The sequence below is a fragment of the Mesoplodon densirostris genome, chromosome 7 (assembly GCF_025265405.1).
Source record: "Mesoplodon densirostris isolate mMesDen1 chromosome 7, mMesDen1 primary haplotype, whole genome shotgun sequence".
Lineage (NCBI taxonomy): Eukaryota > Metazoa > Chordata > Mammalia > Artiodactyla > Ziphiidae > Mesoplodon > Mesoplodon densirostris.
Genome location: NC_082667.1, coordinates 112,334,803 through 112,352,049, shown reverse-complemented (window position 1 = coordinate 112,352,049; position 17,247 = coordinate 112,334,803). Strand labels below are relative to the sequence as shown.

Genomic DNA, 17,247 nt, shown 5'->3' with positions numbered 1-17,247 from the left:
TACGCTGCCTCCCCACCTCCTGCCCTGCCCGACTCAGGACTTAGCATGAGCACGGCTAACACAAAACAGATTAACAAGCCCTTTCCCTTCTCCCTGAGGACAGCTGCGCCAGGCTGGGATTTTCCAAGAGAACTTCGCTCATGGAGAAAGAGTCACGGAGTGATGTAGTTTGCAGAGGGCAGGTTTTCTATCCTGCAACAGCAGATGGCACCACCTGCCGGATTCCACAGCCCATCTGAAGGGCCAGCCCTGACCAACCCGTCCAAGGCCTTGGGCACCTTCACCTCCTCCACTGCCCTTTCCCCTATGGGCTGAGGCAGCCAACCCCTCAAGCTCCCCGACTCACATCAGCACAGACACAAGCAGCCCAGAAAGACTTATCTCCTTGTCCCGGGCACCCAGGTGCTTTAGGGGGACTTCCAAAGACCCGGCTTGGCTAATGCCTCGGTCGCCCTGATGGCCAGGAGCGGTGGGCTGCTGGTCTGTCCAGGACCTTGAGGACTCACAGGCCTTGAAGTTGCCAAACCGTCACACCCGGCTTCGAAGGCTCCCTCGTGCCTGCAAAACTGTCCCGCTGTCTCCCTTCCTTCCCAGCACCCCTCAGACACTCACCCAGCACCTCAGTGAGGTTAGGAAAGGGGGTGGCCAGCTCCCTGGTCACACCCCCGACAGAGCACCGAGCTTCCTCCACGGCGTGTTCTCAGCCTGCGCCTTTAAGGACTGCTGTTCTGTGCCAGGGTCTCGACCTCGGCATCCTCAGCTGAGTTGGATTAAGGGACCATTTCATGCTGCTGCGAATTCCTTCTGGCTGCTGGCCCTTCCCCCACGCAGAGACAGAATAGCCAGTAGCCAGAACCAGCCTGGAACCACTCTGCCCAGGCCGGCGGGAGAGCTGGTCCAGCCTGGCTGCCCCTTTGAGAGGGGCCTGGGGGAAGGGAGCGGGCCCTCTCGGGTCTTGGGCTGTCGCAGGGACTCGAGAAAGCCATGCAGAGCCTAGAGCCATGAAGGACTGCTCAGACATCATCCTCTGCGTGGAGGCGACAGAGCTGAGCAAGGTAAGGGTCATACAGGACCACTCCCGCAAGACCCAGATGCCCACCTGGGGCTGGCAGTGCCCAGTGAACACACCTGCCAGGCAGTGTTGCCACCGGCCCTCAGCCCTCAAGTCTCTCCCTTCAGACTGAATTCTGCAATCCTGCTTTTGAGCCTGAATCAGGGCCACCTTGCCCCCTACCCAGCCTCCAGGAGGACGCCAGCTGCAGCACCCGAGCTCCCTGGCATGGTAACCATCTCAGGGGGTGAGCTGGGGGTAGGACAGAAAGGCCCAGCGGCTAAGGGTTGTGTGAGAGATGCCCAAGGGAAAGGGCTCTCAAAATTCCACCCCGCCTGCCCGCAGGTCGGCGTCCCCGAGGGCTGCAGCCTGACTGCCACTTCTCCTGGCTGTGTGTCCTCCTGCTGGCCAGCCTGCTGCTGCTGCTGCTCGGGCTGCTGGTGGCCATCATCCTGGCCCGTAAGTTCCCAAGGCCTCCATGAGTCTCCCATGCCCTGCAAGAGATCCAGCACCTCTGAATCCCACTCCCCCGTCTTCCCGCCTCCAGAATTGCAGGCTACACCTGCGTCCGGGGCCTCCCATCATCCACTGCCTTCCCAAGGCCTCACCACCATTGGCTCCACCCCCACTCCCATCCCCACCACCTCTCAGGCAACTGGGACCCCTAAAGGGCAACCGGAGGCAGGCATGAGCCCCGCACCCCAGTCGAGTGAGTACTAGGGGGCAGATCTTCCTGGAGAAGGGCCCAAGGCGGCAGGGGGGAGGGGAGGACGGGAAGAGGCATCTTATAAAAACAAGTCTCTCTCCTTTTGACCTCTGAACTCTAACCTCCGTCCCTGCAGCCTGTGGGGGCCTCCTTCCTGGCCCAAGGGGCTTCTTCACCAGCCCCGACTACCCAGACCCTTACCCTCCCAATGCCCACTGCGTGTGGCATATCCAAGTGGCCACAGACCATACAATACAACTCAAGATCGAAGCTCTCAGCGTGGAGAGTGTGGCCTCCTGTCTTTTTGATCGCTTGGAAATCTCCCCCGAGCCTGAAGGCCCCCTCCTCAGGTGGGTCCCTCTGCCCGCAGGATACACCACACCCCTCCTGAACCACTGTCTGGAGGGCAGAACCAGGGAACTGCAGGGGGACATTCTTGACTGGGAGGAAACGGAGAGACTTAGCCTCTGGGCCCAGCTCTGCCGCCATCTTGCTATATGACCTTGGGAAGGTCACTTCCCCTCTCTGACCTTGGTTTCCAAATCTGGAAATTGGAGCTCCCACATATCTTTCCCATGGATAAATGCCTCAAGAATGGACATGCAGGGGCTTCCCTGGTGGCGCAGTGGTTGAGAGTCCGCCTGCCGATGCAGGGGACACGGGTTCGTGCCTGGTCTGGGAAGATCCCACATGCCGTGGAGCAGCTGGGCTCGTGAGCCGTGGCCGCTGAGCCTGCGCGTCCGGAGCCTGTGCTCCGCGATGGGAGAGGCCACACAGTGAGAGGCCCGTGTACAGTAAAAAATTAAATTAAAAAAAAAAAAAAAAAAAAAAAAAAGAATGGACATGCAGGAGCCAGGGAGGTCAGAGCTCTGCTGGAAATGAAGGGAACCTTTTGGACACATTGTCCCCAGGACGGGGCTTGAGGGAAGAGGACCGCAGGGCCCAGGCAGGCTCCACTCTGGCTGGCCCTGAGCTCTGAGCCTCCGTCACCCCCAATCTGGCTTCTTGCAGAGTGTGTGGGAGGGTGCCTCCCCCCACACTCAACACCAATGCCAGCCACCTCCGCGTGGCCTTCGTCTCTGACAGCAGCGTGGAAGGATCTGGCTTCCATGCCTGGTACCAGGCCGTGACCCCTGGTCATGGTGAGTGTTTTCCCGCCAGGTCCCCAGCTACCTGTCAACTGTCCGCTTCCCCCCTCTCCAGCCACTCCCAGCCCTGCAAAAGGGGTAGAGATTCTAGGGGGTTCTGAATCCAGATGCCCGCCCGCAGGGAGCTGTGCCCACGATGAGTTCCCCTGCGACCAGCTCATCTGCCTGCTACCTGACTCGGTGTGCGACGGCTTTGCCAGTTGCACTGATGGCAGTGATGAGGCCAACTGCAGCGCCAAGTTCTCGGGTATGGGCCCGGCCAGCCTCAGGGCGGGTACTGTCCCCTGGCATCTGATCCAGGTTCAGGCTGGCCTCCCCAGGCCTGGCCCAGCTCCAAACCTGCCTGGTCATTCTTCTGGCCCAGAACTTGTCTCCCCACAGGCCCAGCCAAAACTCTTCTCTGCCATCCCTGCTGGCCCTACCGGGCAAAGGCACAGACCCTGGCAAACTCATGCGCCCCTCCTCCTCTCTACAGGGTGTGGGGGGAATCTGACTGGGCTCCAGGGCACTTTCTCTGCTCCCAGCTACCTGCAGCAGTACCCTCACCAACAGGTAAGCCAGTGCTCCATAGGGAGGGTGGTGCAGCCCACGTGGGCACACCTGAGCATCCGGGTTATTGCGATTGAAAACAGCATGGCAGATACTGCCTTGTACTTGGGAAGGTCAGAGACCACGCAGGCCGGAAGGGAACATTATTAAGTGCTTACTAGGTGTCCATGTTCCCGTGCTGGGTAAGCTTATCTCTGAGACCAGATAAGTTAAAGGCCCTTCCGCCACAGATGATGAGAGCAGTGTGGGCAGAGCCCACCCGCTCCCTACCCCGCCTGCAGCAGGGGGAAGCCCATCTGGAGCTCAAGCCTGGAGGCCCCGATTGGGACAGAAGAAGGAATCCATAAATTACTTCACCTGTGCCCTCCCCCAGCTTTGCACCTGGCACATCTCGGTGCCCACTGGACATGGCATCGAACTGCTGTTCCACAACTTCAGCCTGGAAGCTCAGGACGAGTGCAAGTTTGACTACGTGGAAGTGTATGAGACCCGCAACTCAGGGGCCCTCAGCCTCCTGGGCAGGTACTGGCAGAGCCAGCGGGAGGGGCTGAGGATAAACCCCATCCTCCAGAGTCCGAGGTCAAGTCTTCCTACAAACCGGCCCACGCACGCACTAGCTTCATTGTCTTCTCCTGCGCCAAGCTGGAGGTCTCCGCACTGTCGCCCTGAAAAAGACTTGTCCTTCCTCACCTTCGTACCTGTCCCTCTCACCTTTGCTCCTTACATCACCTCCTCCAGGAGGCTCTCCCCATCCCAGCTCTCCCACCTGCCCGGTCTATTTATAGCTTCCCCCAGAACCCTCACTGATTTTCCCCAGGTCGAAGGGGCTCAAGCTCAAGCAGTTTGTTTCGTTTGTTTAGTACTTTGTCTCCTGAACATGTGTGTCTTCCTCACCAGTCCCATGAGTCAGTGACTATGCCTCCCATCCCCTCTGGCATCGCCCAGAGCAGCCAGCTCCCTGCTGCGTCTGCGGGAGGCCCCGTGCACGCTCGATCAGCCGGGGGGACCCCGTGCCAGGACTGCTGTCTGCTTTGGGCAGGTTCTGTGGAGCAGAACCGCCCCCGCGCCTCACCTCCTCGCACCACCAGCTGGCTGTGCTCTTTAGGACAGGCCATGGCATCAGCATCGGCGGCTTCTCGGCCACCTACCGGGCCCTCAATGCCACAGAGAGTAGGTGGCCCTGGGCGAGTGGGTGTGGGCAGTGGAGGCGCCTCCAGGAGAACAGGGAAAGGCTCTGGACCCTGGTCAGGGCACTGTGAAGGCAGTGGGGGTACAGGAATGTCCCAGGGCACTGCCATGCCCCCTGTGCCTGCAGACCCCTGTGGGCCCGGAGAGTTCTCCTGCCAGGATGGGGGGTGTAAGAATCTCCAGTGGCTGTGTGGCATGTGGAGAGACTGCACAGAGAGCAGCGATGACGACTGCAGCATCCCCTTGCTCCCACCCCCAGGTGAGGAGCCTGCCCCAGGGCACCACAAGCGGGGCTGGCAGGCCTGAGAGGGCTGGGTGCCCATCCCTAGAAACCCACTGGCACGCGTCATACCAGCCATCCCTATCTTCCCTGATGGGGTGAGGGGCCCACTAGCCTGACTCTGGACCACTCCACCAAATACTGGAGGGGTTCTCCCCCCAGGAGTGGCAAGGGTATTTAGTGTCACCCCCGAGGGAAATGGGAATCTGGGAGCTGATGCTTCAAGAGCCCGTCCAGCCTTGTCACACAGAGAGGCCCTCTCCAGGGCCCACCTCGGAGATGGGGGGAGAGCGGGGGAGCTCCTTCCAGATGCCCTGGTCCTGCCAATGTTGGTGCCTCTAGCTCCCTGAGATCATAGAGGTGCCTGCATGATGCCCAGGGCTGGCAAATGATGCTTGGAGTAGGCTCTCAAGGAAAACAGGAATCCTCGACATGGATAAAGCATCTCTCTGCGTTATCTCCTTTGACTCTCCCCATCTGACCCATAGGGAGCGCTTAGGTGACTTGTCCCGGCTCACACAGCCAGTGAGTATTCCCCAGAGTGACCCTCCCCTCCCACCCCTGCAGAGCTGGCCTGTGAGCCTGTCCAAGTGGAGATGTGCATCGGTCTGAGCTACAACACCACGGCCTTCCCTAACATCTGGGTGGGCATGGCCACCCAGGAGGAGGTGGTGGAGGTCCTCAGAGGTTACAAGGTGCTCCAGGGAGAGATAAGGAGGAACCCCCAGGGAGGGGAGGGAACTGGGGGAGCAGGGTGCCTGAGGGCTGGTCTCCTCCTTCCACAGAGCCTGACAAGCCTGCCCTGCTACCAGCATTTCCGGAGGCTCCTTTGTGGGCTACTTGTGCCCCACTGCACCCCGCTAGGCAGTGTCCTTCCCCCTTGCCGCTCTGTCTGCCAGGAGGCGGAGCGCCAGTGCCAGTCTGGCCTGGCACTACTGGGCACCCCCTGGCCCTTTAACTGCAACAGGCTGCCTGAGGCAGCTGGCTTGGAGGCTTGTGCCCAGCCCTGACCCTGAGGCGGGCCCCTGCCCTCTGCTGCCCATCCTCCTTTCCTATCAGGGTGGGCAGGCAGGGGAGCAAAGGAAGGGGACCAGCACGGGACTCTGCCTATCCCCTCTGGGTCCTCCCAGGGAGGGGAAGAGGAGTCTCAGCGGGACTAACGGGACCCTCCCACCCTGCCAGATCCTTCCCTATCCTTTTATTTGCCCCAGCTGCTGCAAACAGCTGGCCTGACTCCACACTGTACCAGTGATCATCTAGATTGCTTCCCACCCAAGCCTCTGACCCCAATTTCCTACCTTCTACCTTCCTCATCTCCACCTGCTTTTTCAGGCTCTCTACCACCCGCTTTCTGACTTTTTCATTTATTCCAAACAAAAATGTATCCAGTGCCTAGTCATGTGGCAGGCCCTATTCTGAGCCCTGGGGATCCAGTCGTCTACTGCTTCTAGAACCCTCCACCCTCGGTTCTCAGCTTCTATTTCTCCTGGACTAGAGTGTTGTCTTTGATCTCCGTCGTGGCACCATCTCTCCTTCCACCTCCTTGGAGCTGTGGATGCCCTGAGCGTCTGTTTCTCGTGGCTCTGCCTCTCTGCGCCCGCCTCAAATCTCTCCCTCCTTTCTCCACCAAACTTTGGCCGGCCGCCGGGCGACACCACGAGTTATTTCCCTGCTATTTCCCGGCCCGGGCTCTTGGCCCCCGAACAACTGGTTTCCTCTTGGAGTCTGGGAGGAGCAGAGCAGAGCCGGCAAGGAACGAACCGGGGCCGGGGGGACGCCGAGGGCAGGGGGCGCCTGGCTAGAGAGAAGCGCAGGGAAGGAAGGTAGCAAGGAGGGGTCAACTGGAGGGTCCGGAGTAGCGAGAGCCCCGAAGGAGCCCACAGAGAGAGCGAGAAGCCCCGGGAGCCGGGAGGCGGGTGAGTCTGGTCGCGAAGGGGGGGGGGGGGGCGGGGAAATGGGGGTGGGGGAGGGGACTGTGGGAAAGACTGGGCGCCGGCCGGGGGTAGTGGTGGTGGGAGGGCTGGCCTCTCCTTCCCCCTGCTTGGTGCTCTCGGGGTTCTTGGGTCTAGGGGCGCCCCCTTCTTCGCCCCCTCGAGGCCACTCAGCCTCACTCAGAGACATGGCAGTGGGGTGGGGACCGAGCCGGCTGCGCCGGGGCGGGGACCGAGGCAGGTCCCAGGATTCTGGGTCCCGACTCCTGTCCTGCCCAGCCCACAGACGACCAGAGGCCCGCGGCGTCCGGGCTCCGCGTGCCAGCGCCATGAGGCCGCTCCTCGCTCTGCTGCTCCTGGGCTTGGCGGCCGGCTCGCCCCCGCTAGACGACAACAAGATCCCCAGCCTGTGCCCGGGGCACCCCGGACTTCCCGGCACGCCGGGCCACCATGGCAGCCAGGGTCTGCCCGGCCGCGACGGCCGCGACGGCCGCGATGGCGCGCCCGGGGCTCCAGGAGAGAAAGGCGAGGGCGGGAGGCCAGGTAAGAAGCGCCTCCGCTGGGAGGCGGGTAAGAGTGCGGCCCCGCTCCTGCTCCCGGGGGCCCGGGGCTCGGGGTTGCCGCTAGGGGGCGCCGCTCCCGTCCCCGTCCGACCCGGCCGGAGCCGGGAAAGGAGAAAGGGACTCAGCTGCGGGAGCCAAAACCCCTGGGACCCTCAGATCTGCCCCAAGCCCTGCAGGAAGGGTGGAGGGGGTCCTGGGGCGCAGGGCGGCCCCGGCCGGGAAGGGGAGGTTGGGAGGCTGAGGGAGGATGCTGGAGGCCCGCGGCGGGCGCGCCCTAACTGCTCCGCTTTCCCCCCACCCCCACCCCCGCAGGCCTCCCGGGGCCGCGTGGGGAGCCCGGGCCACGAGGAGAAGCAGGCCCCGTGGGGGCGGCCGGGCCAGCAGGCGAGTGCTCGGTGCCTCCGCGCTCCGCCTTCAGCGCCAAGCGCTCAGAGAGCCGGGTGCCCCCGCCGTCGGACGCGCCCCTACCCTTCGACCGCGTGCTGGTGAATGAGCAGGGACATTACGACGCCGTCACCGGCAAGTTCACCTGCCACGTGCCCGGAGTCTACTACTTCGCCGTCCACGCCACCGTCTACCGGGCTAGCCTGCAGTTCGATCTGGTCAAGAATGGAGAGTCCATCGCCTCTTTCTTCCAGTTCTTCGGGGGGTGGCCCAAGCCAGCCTCGCTCTCCGGGGGCGCCATGGTGAGGCTGGAGCCCAAAGACCAGGTGTGGGTACAGGTGGGCGTGGGTGATTATATTGGCATCTACGCCAGCATCAAGACAGACAGCACCTTCTCTGGATTTCTAGTGTATTCTGACTGGCACAACTCCCCTGTCTTCGCTTGATGCCCACTGGAAAGTGAGCGCATGCTGTCTCCCTCGAAGGGCAGGAGGGGGTGACACCGACAGCCACATCATCCAGGAGGGCTGGTCCCCCTGGAATGTTGTGAATGACCGCGGAGGTGGGGTGGGGGCCTCTCTGTTCTGCTGCCGGCCGGGGATGGGGACAGAGGCTGAGATCAGGGCTGGCAGCACAGGGCAGTGGCTGGATTTCTGCCCTAGACCAAAGGAGTGCCGGCAGGCAGCGTGCTGGCGGTGTGCTGGCGGGTGTGAGTCCCCGCAGTTGCTCTGGCCCAGGACCCCAAGGTGGGGTGCTCCCTTCCTGGTCCTCTGCTTCTCTGGGTCCTCCCTCATCCCTCCTGCTCCTGGTGGGCCCTTTTCTCAGAGATCATTCAATAAATCTTAAAACAACAACAACAACGACGAAAACCCTCTTACTGGCTTCAGCCTTTCTTCTTTACTGGTGGGGATGCCCTGATTCTGAGAATGGGGAGAAGAAGGAGGATGGTGGGTGGGGAGGGTGCTCAGGCAGAAGGGAGGGCTCTTGGGCTGGAAGCAGACCCAGGTGAAGGAGAGGCCGCTCCACAGACCTGCTGCGTAAGCGGTGGAGGTTGTGAACGGGAGCCCCCGCTGAGGAGGGTGTCCTGGTGTCAGACTTTAGCCACCCAGAAGGAGGAGCCCTTTTTCTAACTCAAAGATGTCATATGAACTGGGTGGAACTTCACCACACACATCCCTGCCCGGACCAACAGAAAGCAAGCCAGGATTTTCATTCATGGCTGCTCTGGCTACTTGCCTGGTCCCTAGATGACTGGAAAGCTACTTCTCTGTCCCCCATGCCAGGGGAGTGGAGTGTCCCTGGGCGTCTAGAGATGTCATCTTGGAGATGGCCACGAGGGGGCACCCCAGTTCCAGAATGCAGCAATGACCCTAGGTAGCTGAGCTCCTGACTGCTAGGGTGGTTAGGGGGAGGAAGGGTATTGAGCTCTGCCAGTGGCATTCCAGATGGGGGTGGAGGAAAAGGGGGTCATTTGCTCCCAGCTCAGGAAGTTTATCTTCTCTCATAAAATGTTTATCCTCACATTAAACAGAGACTGGAAGGAACCAAGCCTCCCCCTGCTCAGCTCCCTCTCCAGGGTTGGGGAAGGGGAAAAAAGAGCCCTTCCTCAGGCCTCCCAACTCCAAGGTGGATGTGGGGAACAGTCACTCACTGAGCCGGGCCACACCACTCAGTCTGAGGCTAGCCGCAAAGCCCCTCCGAGGTTCCTCCCCTTGCCCCACCCCCGACCCGATGACAAACAAACCCGGGCTGGCCTGCCCACATCAGCTCAGGCTCTCAACCCAAGAGAAAGTGGAGGGGCCTCTCCTCGGAGTTTCTTCCCATCTGCCGTTTTACCTTCCCCCACCCCCTTCCAGAAGGCTGTCCCTGGCATCATGCTCCTAGATTTAACATACAATTATGGGGTAGTGTCCCCCCGTCTCTTGCAGGTCATGTGAGGATGGATATGACCAATGGCGACTGGACCCAGTGAGCTAGAGACAGGCCTCTCAGCTGTCCACCAGGAGGCCCCACAGCCATACTCCAGCCCATCACAGCGCCACTCTATGCCAAGAGGCACAACGACAAGCACCAACTCCTCCAGGGATCTGAGGGTAGGTTGGACTCCAGGCAGCAGGAACCCCAAGTTCCCTCCTGGGAAGAGTGGTACCAGAGGAAAAGCTAGGAGGGCTGACCCAAAGGGTGAGCAAGTTCACACTCCTCTCTCCTAGGGCTAATTCTGGAAAGATAGAAAAGATAAGGAGAGCTTTCCAAAAGCTGTGCACGTGAGAGGGCACAAATCAGACAGGGTGAAAGCAAAGCCAGCCACACCTGGCAGGAGTTCTCCCCAAGGCACCCTATCTTATCTCTCTGCCAGGTCCCCCACCAACCACACTTGTGAGTCCGGCAGGACTGAAGGACCCTGCTACAGCATCCGTCACCCTAACCGACAGCTCGCCCTTGCAAGGATGCACACAGAGGCCGTCAGAGCTGTAACAGAACTTCATTCATTGGATCCTGTGCCAGACAGACGCCTCAGGGAGCTGCATGCCTCTCGGCCCTGGCCCCCTCTGTATTTGGACCCTAGTGAAATGTGCACAGTCTGCCCTCCCCGATGCCAGGGAGAGACGAACAGAAGGGGAATGCCATCTCACTCTGCAATGTGGGGAGTGAAAGGGATAGGAGTAGAAATCTGGCTATCCCCCTGCAGTTCCCAGTGGTGCTGGGGTGTCAGAGGGCACATGGTCCCAAAGCCAGGTGCAAACACACACACACCTGGGGGTTAATTCTCATCCCAGCTGTTGGGTCAGGTAGAAGGGAGCCTCATAAGATCATGACTGGTAGAAGTAGCTTTAAGGGCACCTGAGAGATACTACCCCCAAGCCTGCCAGAGCACAGGGGCTCCAGCTGAAAGCAAATGTTCAAGATCATTCCAAGGCCCCTGAGTTGCCAAAACACCCAAATGACACTGATGTGTGAGGCTGCAGAAGCGGGGGAGGAAGTGGGAAGGGAGCAGGGAGAGAACCTGCAAATCCCCAACAGAACAACCAGAAGCGGAGAGGGGGAGCCCCATGCGCGGGCATCTGGGTGGGCCCTGGCAAGCTGGAGGGGAGTCCACAGAGAACAGTCTCAGGGCCTCACAGAGTGACACACTCACCACCCTCGGCATCACAGGGACCCACTGGGTAAGGATAAGCTGTTACCCTGCCCCCAGCCAAGCCACAGTCTTCCAGAGTTTCCCATCTCCATGTCCTGGACGTATGGCTCCAAGGCTCGGCAGGACGGCCATAGGGGCAGGAGGGGCTTCAGGCTGGGACGCAGAGATCAGGTGTCAATGTTGTCCTAGCGCAGGTGGCTGCGTGGAGCGTGGAGGGGTGGGCAGGCGGGGAGGGAGTCTTCAGAGGTAGACGTTGAGGGTCTGCAGGATGCCCCGGCGGCACAGTGGGCAGTTGCGGTGGTAGACAGGGTGGCGCATCAGGATCTCAGTGCAGGCCTGGCAGAGGCACAGGTGCCGACAAGGCAGAAGCAGCACCGTCTTGCTCTGGTCCTGGCAGATGACGCACTTCTTCCGCTCCTCTTGCTCCTTCAGCAATTTCCATGGGTCTTGCCCAGCTACAGGCTCCTCCACATTGAGCCTCTCTCGGCCCCGGGCAGCTGTCACTCTGGCCATCCTGACCTCCTCTTCTTCTGCCTCTGATCTGGGCCCAGCTTCAGGAAGACCGTCCTGTCGCCAGGTCCTGGCTGAGGGCACCCTCCTAGGGCCACCCTGGGGGGCCCCGGGGGCCCCAGGGGCCCCTCCCCGGTTAGGCCAGCTCGCCAGCTGCAGGCTACGGCTCCAGACTCGGCGCCAGGCCTCCACGCCCAGTGCTAGGCGAGAGAGCCGCACAACGTCCTCTCTGAGCCGGTGGTAGGATGGCCGGGCATGGAGCTGACCGAGCGCCCGGGTGGCCAGCCTCAGGGTGAGGTCTGGGTGCAACAGAGTCACTGTCACTGCCAGCACGCAAGCCAGCAGCACCAGGCCAGTGAGATTGACAAACACAAAGCTGGCCAGGAGGCGGGCAGTGGATGCCAAGAGCTCCAGTACCAGTTGGCAGGGGGTCCAGAGGAGGATGGACGTGGCCACAGCACTGCTGGAAATGTGGGCTAGGAAAGCAGCCACTACATCCGTCATCCTCCACAGCGGTCCCATCACTGCATCCCACAGGGCCAGCACCAGGGAGAAGAGGTTCTGAGTGCCAATGAGGCAGATGTTGACCAGGCTATTGATCACATAGGCCACCAGGCTCATGGTGATGGCACAGATGTCACAGACCTGGCGCAGCAAAGCATGGCCATTGGAGACCATATTGAGGACACCCCGGTGCAGGATCTCCCGGCTCCTAAGCGCCCCGTGGGAGGCCAGGTGCCCCAGGAGCTTTAAGCTCTCCAGGCCAGAACAGCAGCTGTATAGTACGGTACACAAGGCCTGAAAGCCCCCAAAGGTGAAGGGAACCACGGCTTCGATGAAGGCCAGCAGTGACAGCAAGACTCCACGGCCCAAGTGCAGAAGACTAGTCAGTACCGTATGTGGCAGGTTGTAGATGAAGGCCAGGAGCCAGGCCAGGGAAGCCAGGAGGGAGGACACCAGCAGGAAGTTGAGGTCCAACACCAAGGTCAGCACATCCAGCAACAGGCCCACCCCATTCACTACCAGGTACACAGCCTCCATGATAGGGCTATGGGGGTTAGTCCAAAAGGAGGTCTGGCTCCCGGTTGAGGGGGGGTGTCAGGGCTGTCAATATTTGGGGGAAGGAGGAGGTCGGGGATTAATGTGGAAGGGAAGTGAGCGGTCTCCAATACAGAGAGAATCTGAGGAAGAAGTGGCTTAGAAGGAAGTGGAGTTTCAGGAGAGGGAAAGGGGGCCGCCAGATGCCGGTCCAGGAGTCCCGGTTTTGAAGGCGGGCTCTTTGGGAGGAAAGAGCCCAAACATCTCTAAAGTGGAGGGGATCCCAGGCTGGAGGAGAAACCTCAGCTTTGGAGGCCTGGTGGTGGCATACCACGGCCGGGCAATGGGTCAGACCGAGAGGAGACCGGGAACGCAAGGGATCGGGCCAGGCCGGGGCCGGGTGGGGGCGGCGCAGGCTGGGCGCGGGCTCGCGGTCCAGCTACGCAGATGCCTCTGTCCCCGCCCGGCCCCCGTCCTCTGGGCTCGCGGCGCTTCGCGCCCAAGGGAGCAGCGGGGAAGGGAACGAGCCTCAGCAAACCCCAGGCGCGGCCTCTACTCCGCTGGGCGCCGCCATCTTGTGTGCTACCGGGTGGGGCAAAAGGCGTGACAAGGAGGGAGGGACGACGAACTCTGACCAATCGGTGAGGCCCAACCGCAGGAAACATCGAGCACTCATTGGTCCGTTTGAACGGCGCCCAAACATATTTAGTACTTTAAGGGGTGGGGGGGAAACAGATTGAAATCCCCGCCCCCTTGAGGCGGGGATTGGTCAGTTGAAGGGCAGAGGTGAACTTGCCCCCCCAGCCCCGCCCCGCCCCCTAAAGGAGCAGGACTTTGGACTGGGATAATGTGGGTGCTGTTCTTTCACTTGGCCTCCAGCCTTGATTTTTTTTTTTTTTTTTTTTTTTTTTTTTTTTTGCGGTACGCGGGCCTCTCACTGTTGTGGCCTCTCCCGTTGCGGAGCGCAGGCTCCGGATGCGCAGGCTCAGCGGCCATGGCTCACGGGCCCAGCCGCTCCGCGGCATGTGGGATCTTCCCAGACCGGGGCACGAACCCGTGTCCCCTGCATCGGCAGGCGGACTCTCAACCACTGCGCCACCAGGGAAGCCCCAGCCTTGATTTTTTTAGGTGCGGGTTGGTGGTCACTGCCTCTGAGCTGGGCTCTAAGATTGCACCGCCTCCGCAGCCTCAGACTTGGTCGTTCGTCCTCCTCCATTCATCCATTTATTCTATCGTTTATTGAGCCTGCTACAAATGCAAATGAGGATTTGTATTTGTACAAATGAGGATATAAAAAATGTTTAAGACGTGCCTGCTCACAAGTAGTTCAAGGGGAAACAGATTGTGATAGGGGATTCCCAAGGTGCTATTTCCAAACTGTTTCCTCAAGCTCTATCACGTTTTCTCAGCATCCTCAGGAGATTACCTCATTGTCAGTGAGAAAAGGAGGTCACATGCCGGAAATAGCTCACCCTCCTAGCCCAGACCCTATTAATTTGTTTACTTGAATGCTCTATTTAGATATCTGCCTGGGCACCCTTAGTAAGCTCCTCAAAAATTTACCTTTTTCTTTAATATTCAAATAATATTCAAAATATCTAAGATCCTATCCCAAGTATATTGGGAAGCCTGGTGTTCTCTACTAAGGCCAAGGATACTTGGAGGTCTTATCCTTCCCCTGGCCTCCATTGCTTTAATTTCCTGCTTGCATTTGTCGATTTAAAAAAAAAAAAAAAAAAAGCAAAACATGAGAGTCATGAGTTAAGATTTATTTGGGGTGAAATGAGGACTATAGCCCAGGAGACAGCCTCTGAGATAGTTCTGAGGAACTACTCTGAAGAGGTAAGGGGGGAGGTGAATATATGTGTAATTTTGGGAAGGGGGGCATACGTGCAATTCAGCACACATTTTGGCAGAAGGTTGCTGCTGGTCACAAGGAGCAGATGTCTCCGTTAATGATTTAAGTGCTTTTCTAGATGTGAGAAGATGCAAGAATTTGGGCTCGTAGAATCTTCTCCTGAAAATAACTATCTGAAGGCCCGTTCTGCCAGTTTTTCCCAGAGCACAGAGTGCCTCATTCCTGATCTCTGCCCTGAACTCCTTTCAGGGGATGTTGAAGGTCAGTGACTATGGTGGCTAGTGACAGTTTTTAGTTAGCACATTGAATTCTTCATCTCCACTCTGGCCTGGACTGCTGAAAGTGTCTGTCTCTGTCACCCCACCCTGAATACTGCCTGAATGCTTTCTTGCCCAAAGCACCACTGATGCATACGAAGGCGAGGGATGCAGCACACCTTTACTGAAACAAGGGGCTCCCAGTAGGGGTTACACCATAGTGTAGGGCAAGGACTGCAATGTGTAAAACTCCACTGGTTTTTCCCCAGCCTCTTTCTCACATCTGTCAGCCCCCAACTTAATGTTTTCTCTGAGACATGTTTTCCCTTTGTCTTCCTCTTCCTTTTGAGATTTCCCCTCCCTTTCTCTAGCCATCAGACTCCAACTTCCCATTGTTATTTTATATTACAGAACAGTCTATTTCTACCCCCAGCCCCATCTATGCTTTTGCCACAAAATGCTAATTTCTCTAAACAAAGGAGAATAATATAAAGATTTGTTTAACCTCCTGCCCAGATCACAGTCTGTTGTGGTTATTGTTGCTGGGGTTTTTATTTTGCATTTTTCCCCTAATTTTAAATCTTGGAGAAAATGCCCACCTCCTCTTCAAGATACTTGAACCCACCATGCATAACGTGTCCTCTTCAGAAATTTTACCTGTCCAGTGAACACTATTATGTTCTTAATTTATCTTCCCGCAGCACTTGACATCAATGACCACTTCCTCCACCCTTGGCCTCTGGACTTTTACCCTCTCCTGTTTCTTTCTGTCTCCATCATGGTCCCCTCTCCTCTCTACATGATGATTCCCAAATCTGTGTCTTCAGCCTGAATCTCTCTTGTAAAGTTCAGGTTCCACCTGCTTCCTGGACAGCTGCTGGATATCCCACTGGTGCTTCAAACTCAATGTGTCCAAAATCAAACTCAGCAAATTTGCTGTGCCTGCCCTGTGTGTAATTAACCAGCCAGCTTTCCAGGCCAAGAAAGACCTTGAATTTGGCAGGATGCTCTAAGACAGTATTTCCATTAGTCTTGGACTAATTAGCCTCCCCTTTGAGTGATCTGAGACACACTAAGCCAAACCCAGCTTAGTTTAGCTTAAACAAGCCACAACCTTTGACTCTGTGGGCGTTCTAGTTATGGGCAGGCAGAGGTGACCTGTGGCCAAAATTCTTGTGACAAATGAATTACTGCAAAATGCTATCCATTCTTAAGCTAGAAATATAAGAAAGTACCATGTTACCACAAGGCAAAAGAAGTGCTCAGATGACCCCCGCCTTAGAGAAGCCAAGACGCTTCCCAGTGCTGAGAGGTTGTTAACACTCTCCTTGAGGTGATCATTGTGGTTGGGTTGGGTTTGGACTCAAGCAGTATCTCTACTGACTCGATAATGTTTCTTTCTCCTCTACGACTGTGTTTCAGATAACAGCCGGTTCAAACCGACTGTTGCCAAGGCAGGGGTCATCCTCTATTTGGAGGCTGGAAGACTGGACAGTGTTGGTCAAATGAACTAACACCAACTGACTTTAGGGAGGAAGTTCAAATTGCTTACTACTGTGAGTTGCAGTGGTTGCGAAGAAAATAAGCCAGATCTGGAGAAAACTTAATGCCTGGAGGCACTATCCCTGCAGAATTGTGTCATGGAAGATAATAGTGGTATGAACTAAAACTCTCAGGCATCTGGCCCAGGGGCCTCCTGGAAAAACAGCTGGTTTCTGCTGTTGTGCTAAGTGCAGGGCTTTTGTGTTGCTAGGTGAGAGGTGCTAGCTGGGACAACAGAGTGGGTTTTTAGAGGCTGTTCAGCCTTGAGGATTAAGAGATGGGGTAAAACCAGAAAGAATGTCTAATTCAGGAGTTTTGTTTTGTGGTATTGTATGTACTATAACCCTCCCCTTCACCTCCCCATCAAGCATTCAGTAAAATCCATATTACTGCCATGGTCTTAGAGTTGGATTTTTTTCCTTTTTGATTTAATTTGGCTTTTTAATCATGCAAATCATTTACAGGGTCCCCAAATCAACACCATATAAAAAGGTACATTCCTAAAAGGTTTGTTTTTGGGCTTCCCTGGTGGCACAGTGGTTAAGAATCCGCCTGCCAATGCAGGGGACACGGGTTCGAGCCCTGGTCCAGGAAGATCCCACATGCTGCGGAGCAACTAAGCCCATGTGCCACAACTACGGAGCCTGAGCTCTGGAGCCTGCGATCCACAATTACTGAAGCCCGCGTGCCACAACTACTGAAGCCCGCGCACCTAGAGCCCGTGCTCTGCAACAAGAGAAGCCACTGCAATGAGAAGCCCGTGCACCGCAATGAAGAGTAGCCCCCGCTCGCCGCAACTAGAGAAAGCCCGCGCGCAGCAACGAAGACCCAACTCAGCCAAAAAAAAAAAAAAAAAAAAGGAAAGGTTTGCTTTTATCCTGCCCCCTCCACCCTGTTCCCTCCCAGTACCCCGCTAGCCCCACAAATCACAAACATACCAAAAAATATTTTCCTCTTTCAATCAGGATCCAAGGCTTGGCACCGGTACAGGAGAACCCATAACCCTAAATATCAGCTCTGGTAATAACGGTGTTCAGGTCCAGAGAATCACTTCACGTCTCATAATCTGTGTCCTGGAAACATGAGGTGACTGTCCAAAATGCCAC

At 57.7% G+C, this 17,247-nt stretch overlaps 3 protein-coding genes across 4 annotated transcripts; 2 read left to right on the top strand and 1 right to left on the bottom strand.

Annotated features, from left to right (window-relative positions):
- The first annotated feature begins 1,001 nt into the window (after positions 1 to 1,001).
- Positions 1,002 to 5,932, top strand: MFRP (membrane frizzled-related protein). The gene is made up of 13 exons (XM_060104946.1): positions 1,002 to 1,055; positions 1,180 to 1,282; positions 1,397 to 1,510; positions 1,599 to 1,760; positions 1,894 to 2,107; positions 2,769 to 2,899; positions 3,027 to 3,152; positions 3,381 to 3,457; positions 3,828 to 3,976; positions 4,494 to 4,624; positions 4,770 to 4,901; positions 5,490 to 5,617; positions 5,708 to 5,932. Exons 1-13 carry the CDS (start codon positions 1,002 to 1,004, stop codon positions 5,930 to 5,932), a joined length of 1,746 nt encoding a protein of 581 aa, XP_059960929.1.
- Positions 5,933 to 6,588: 656 nt separating this feature from the next.
- Positions 6,589 to 8,669, top strand: C1QTNF5 (C1q and TNF related 5). 2 transcript variants are annotated; one of them, XM_060104104.1, is made up of 3 exons: positions 6,589 to 6,838; positions 7,133 to 7,396; positions 7,729 to 8,669. In XM_060104104.1, the coding sequence occupies exons 2-3, from the start codon at positions 7,183 to 7,185 to the stop codon at positions 8,244 to 8,246; spliced, it is 732 nt and encodes a 243-aa protein (XP_059960087.1). In that variant the 5' UTR covers positions 6,589 to 6,838; positions 7,133 to 7,182; the 3' UTR covers positions 8,247 to 8,669. The 2 variants fall into 2 exon arrangements, with proteins under 2 accessions (XP_059960087.1, XP_059960086.1); XM_060104103.1 differs by lacking the exon at positions 6,589 to 6,838 and having other exon boundaries at positions 6,927 to 7,396.
- A 1,597-nt stretch (positions 8,670 to 10,266) lies between these two features.
- On the bottom strand, positions 10,267 to 13,071 carry RNF26 (ring finger protein 26). The gene has a single exon (XM_060104102.1). It carries the CDS (start codon positions 12,485 to 12,487, stop codon positions 11,177 to 11,179), a length of 1,311 nt encoding a protein of 436 aa, XP_059960085.1. The 5' UTR covers positions 12,488 to 13,071; the 3' UTR covers positions 10,267 to 11,176.
- Between the last annotated feature and the right edge of the window lie 4,176 nt (positions 13,072 to 17,247).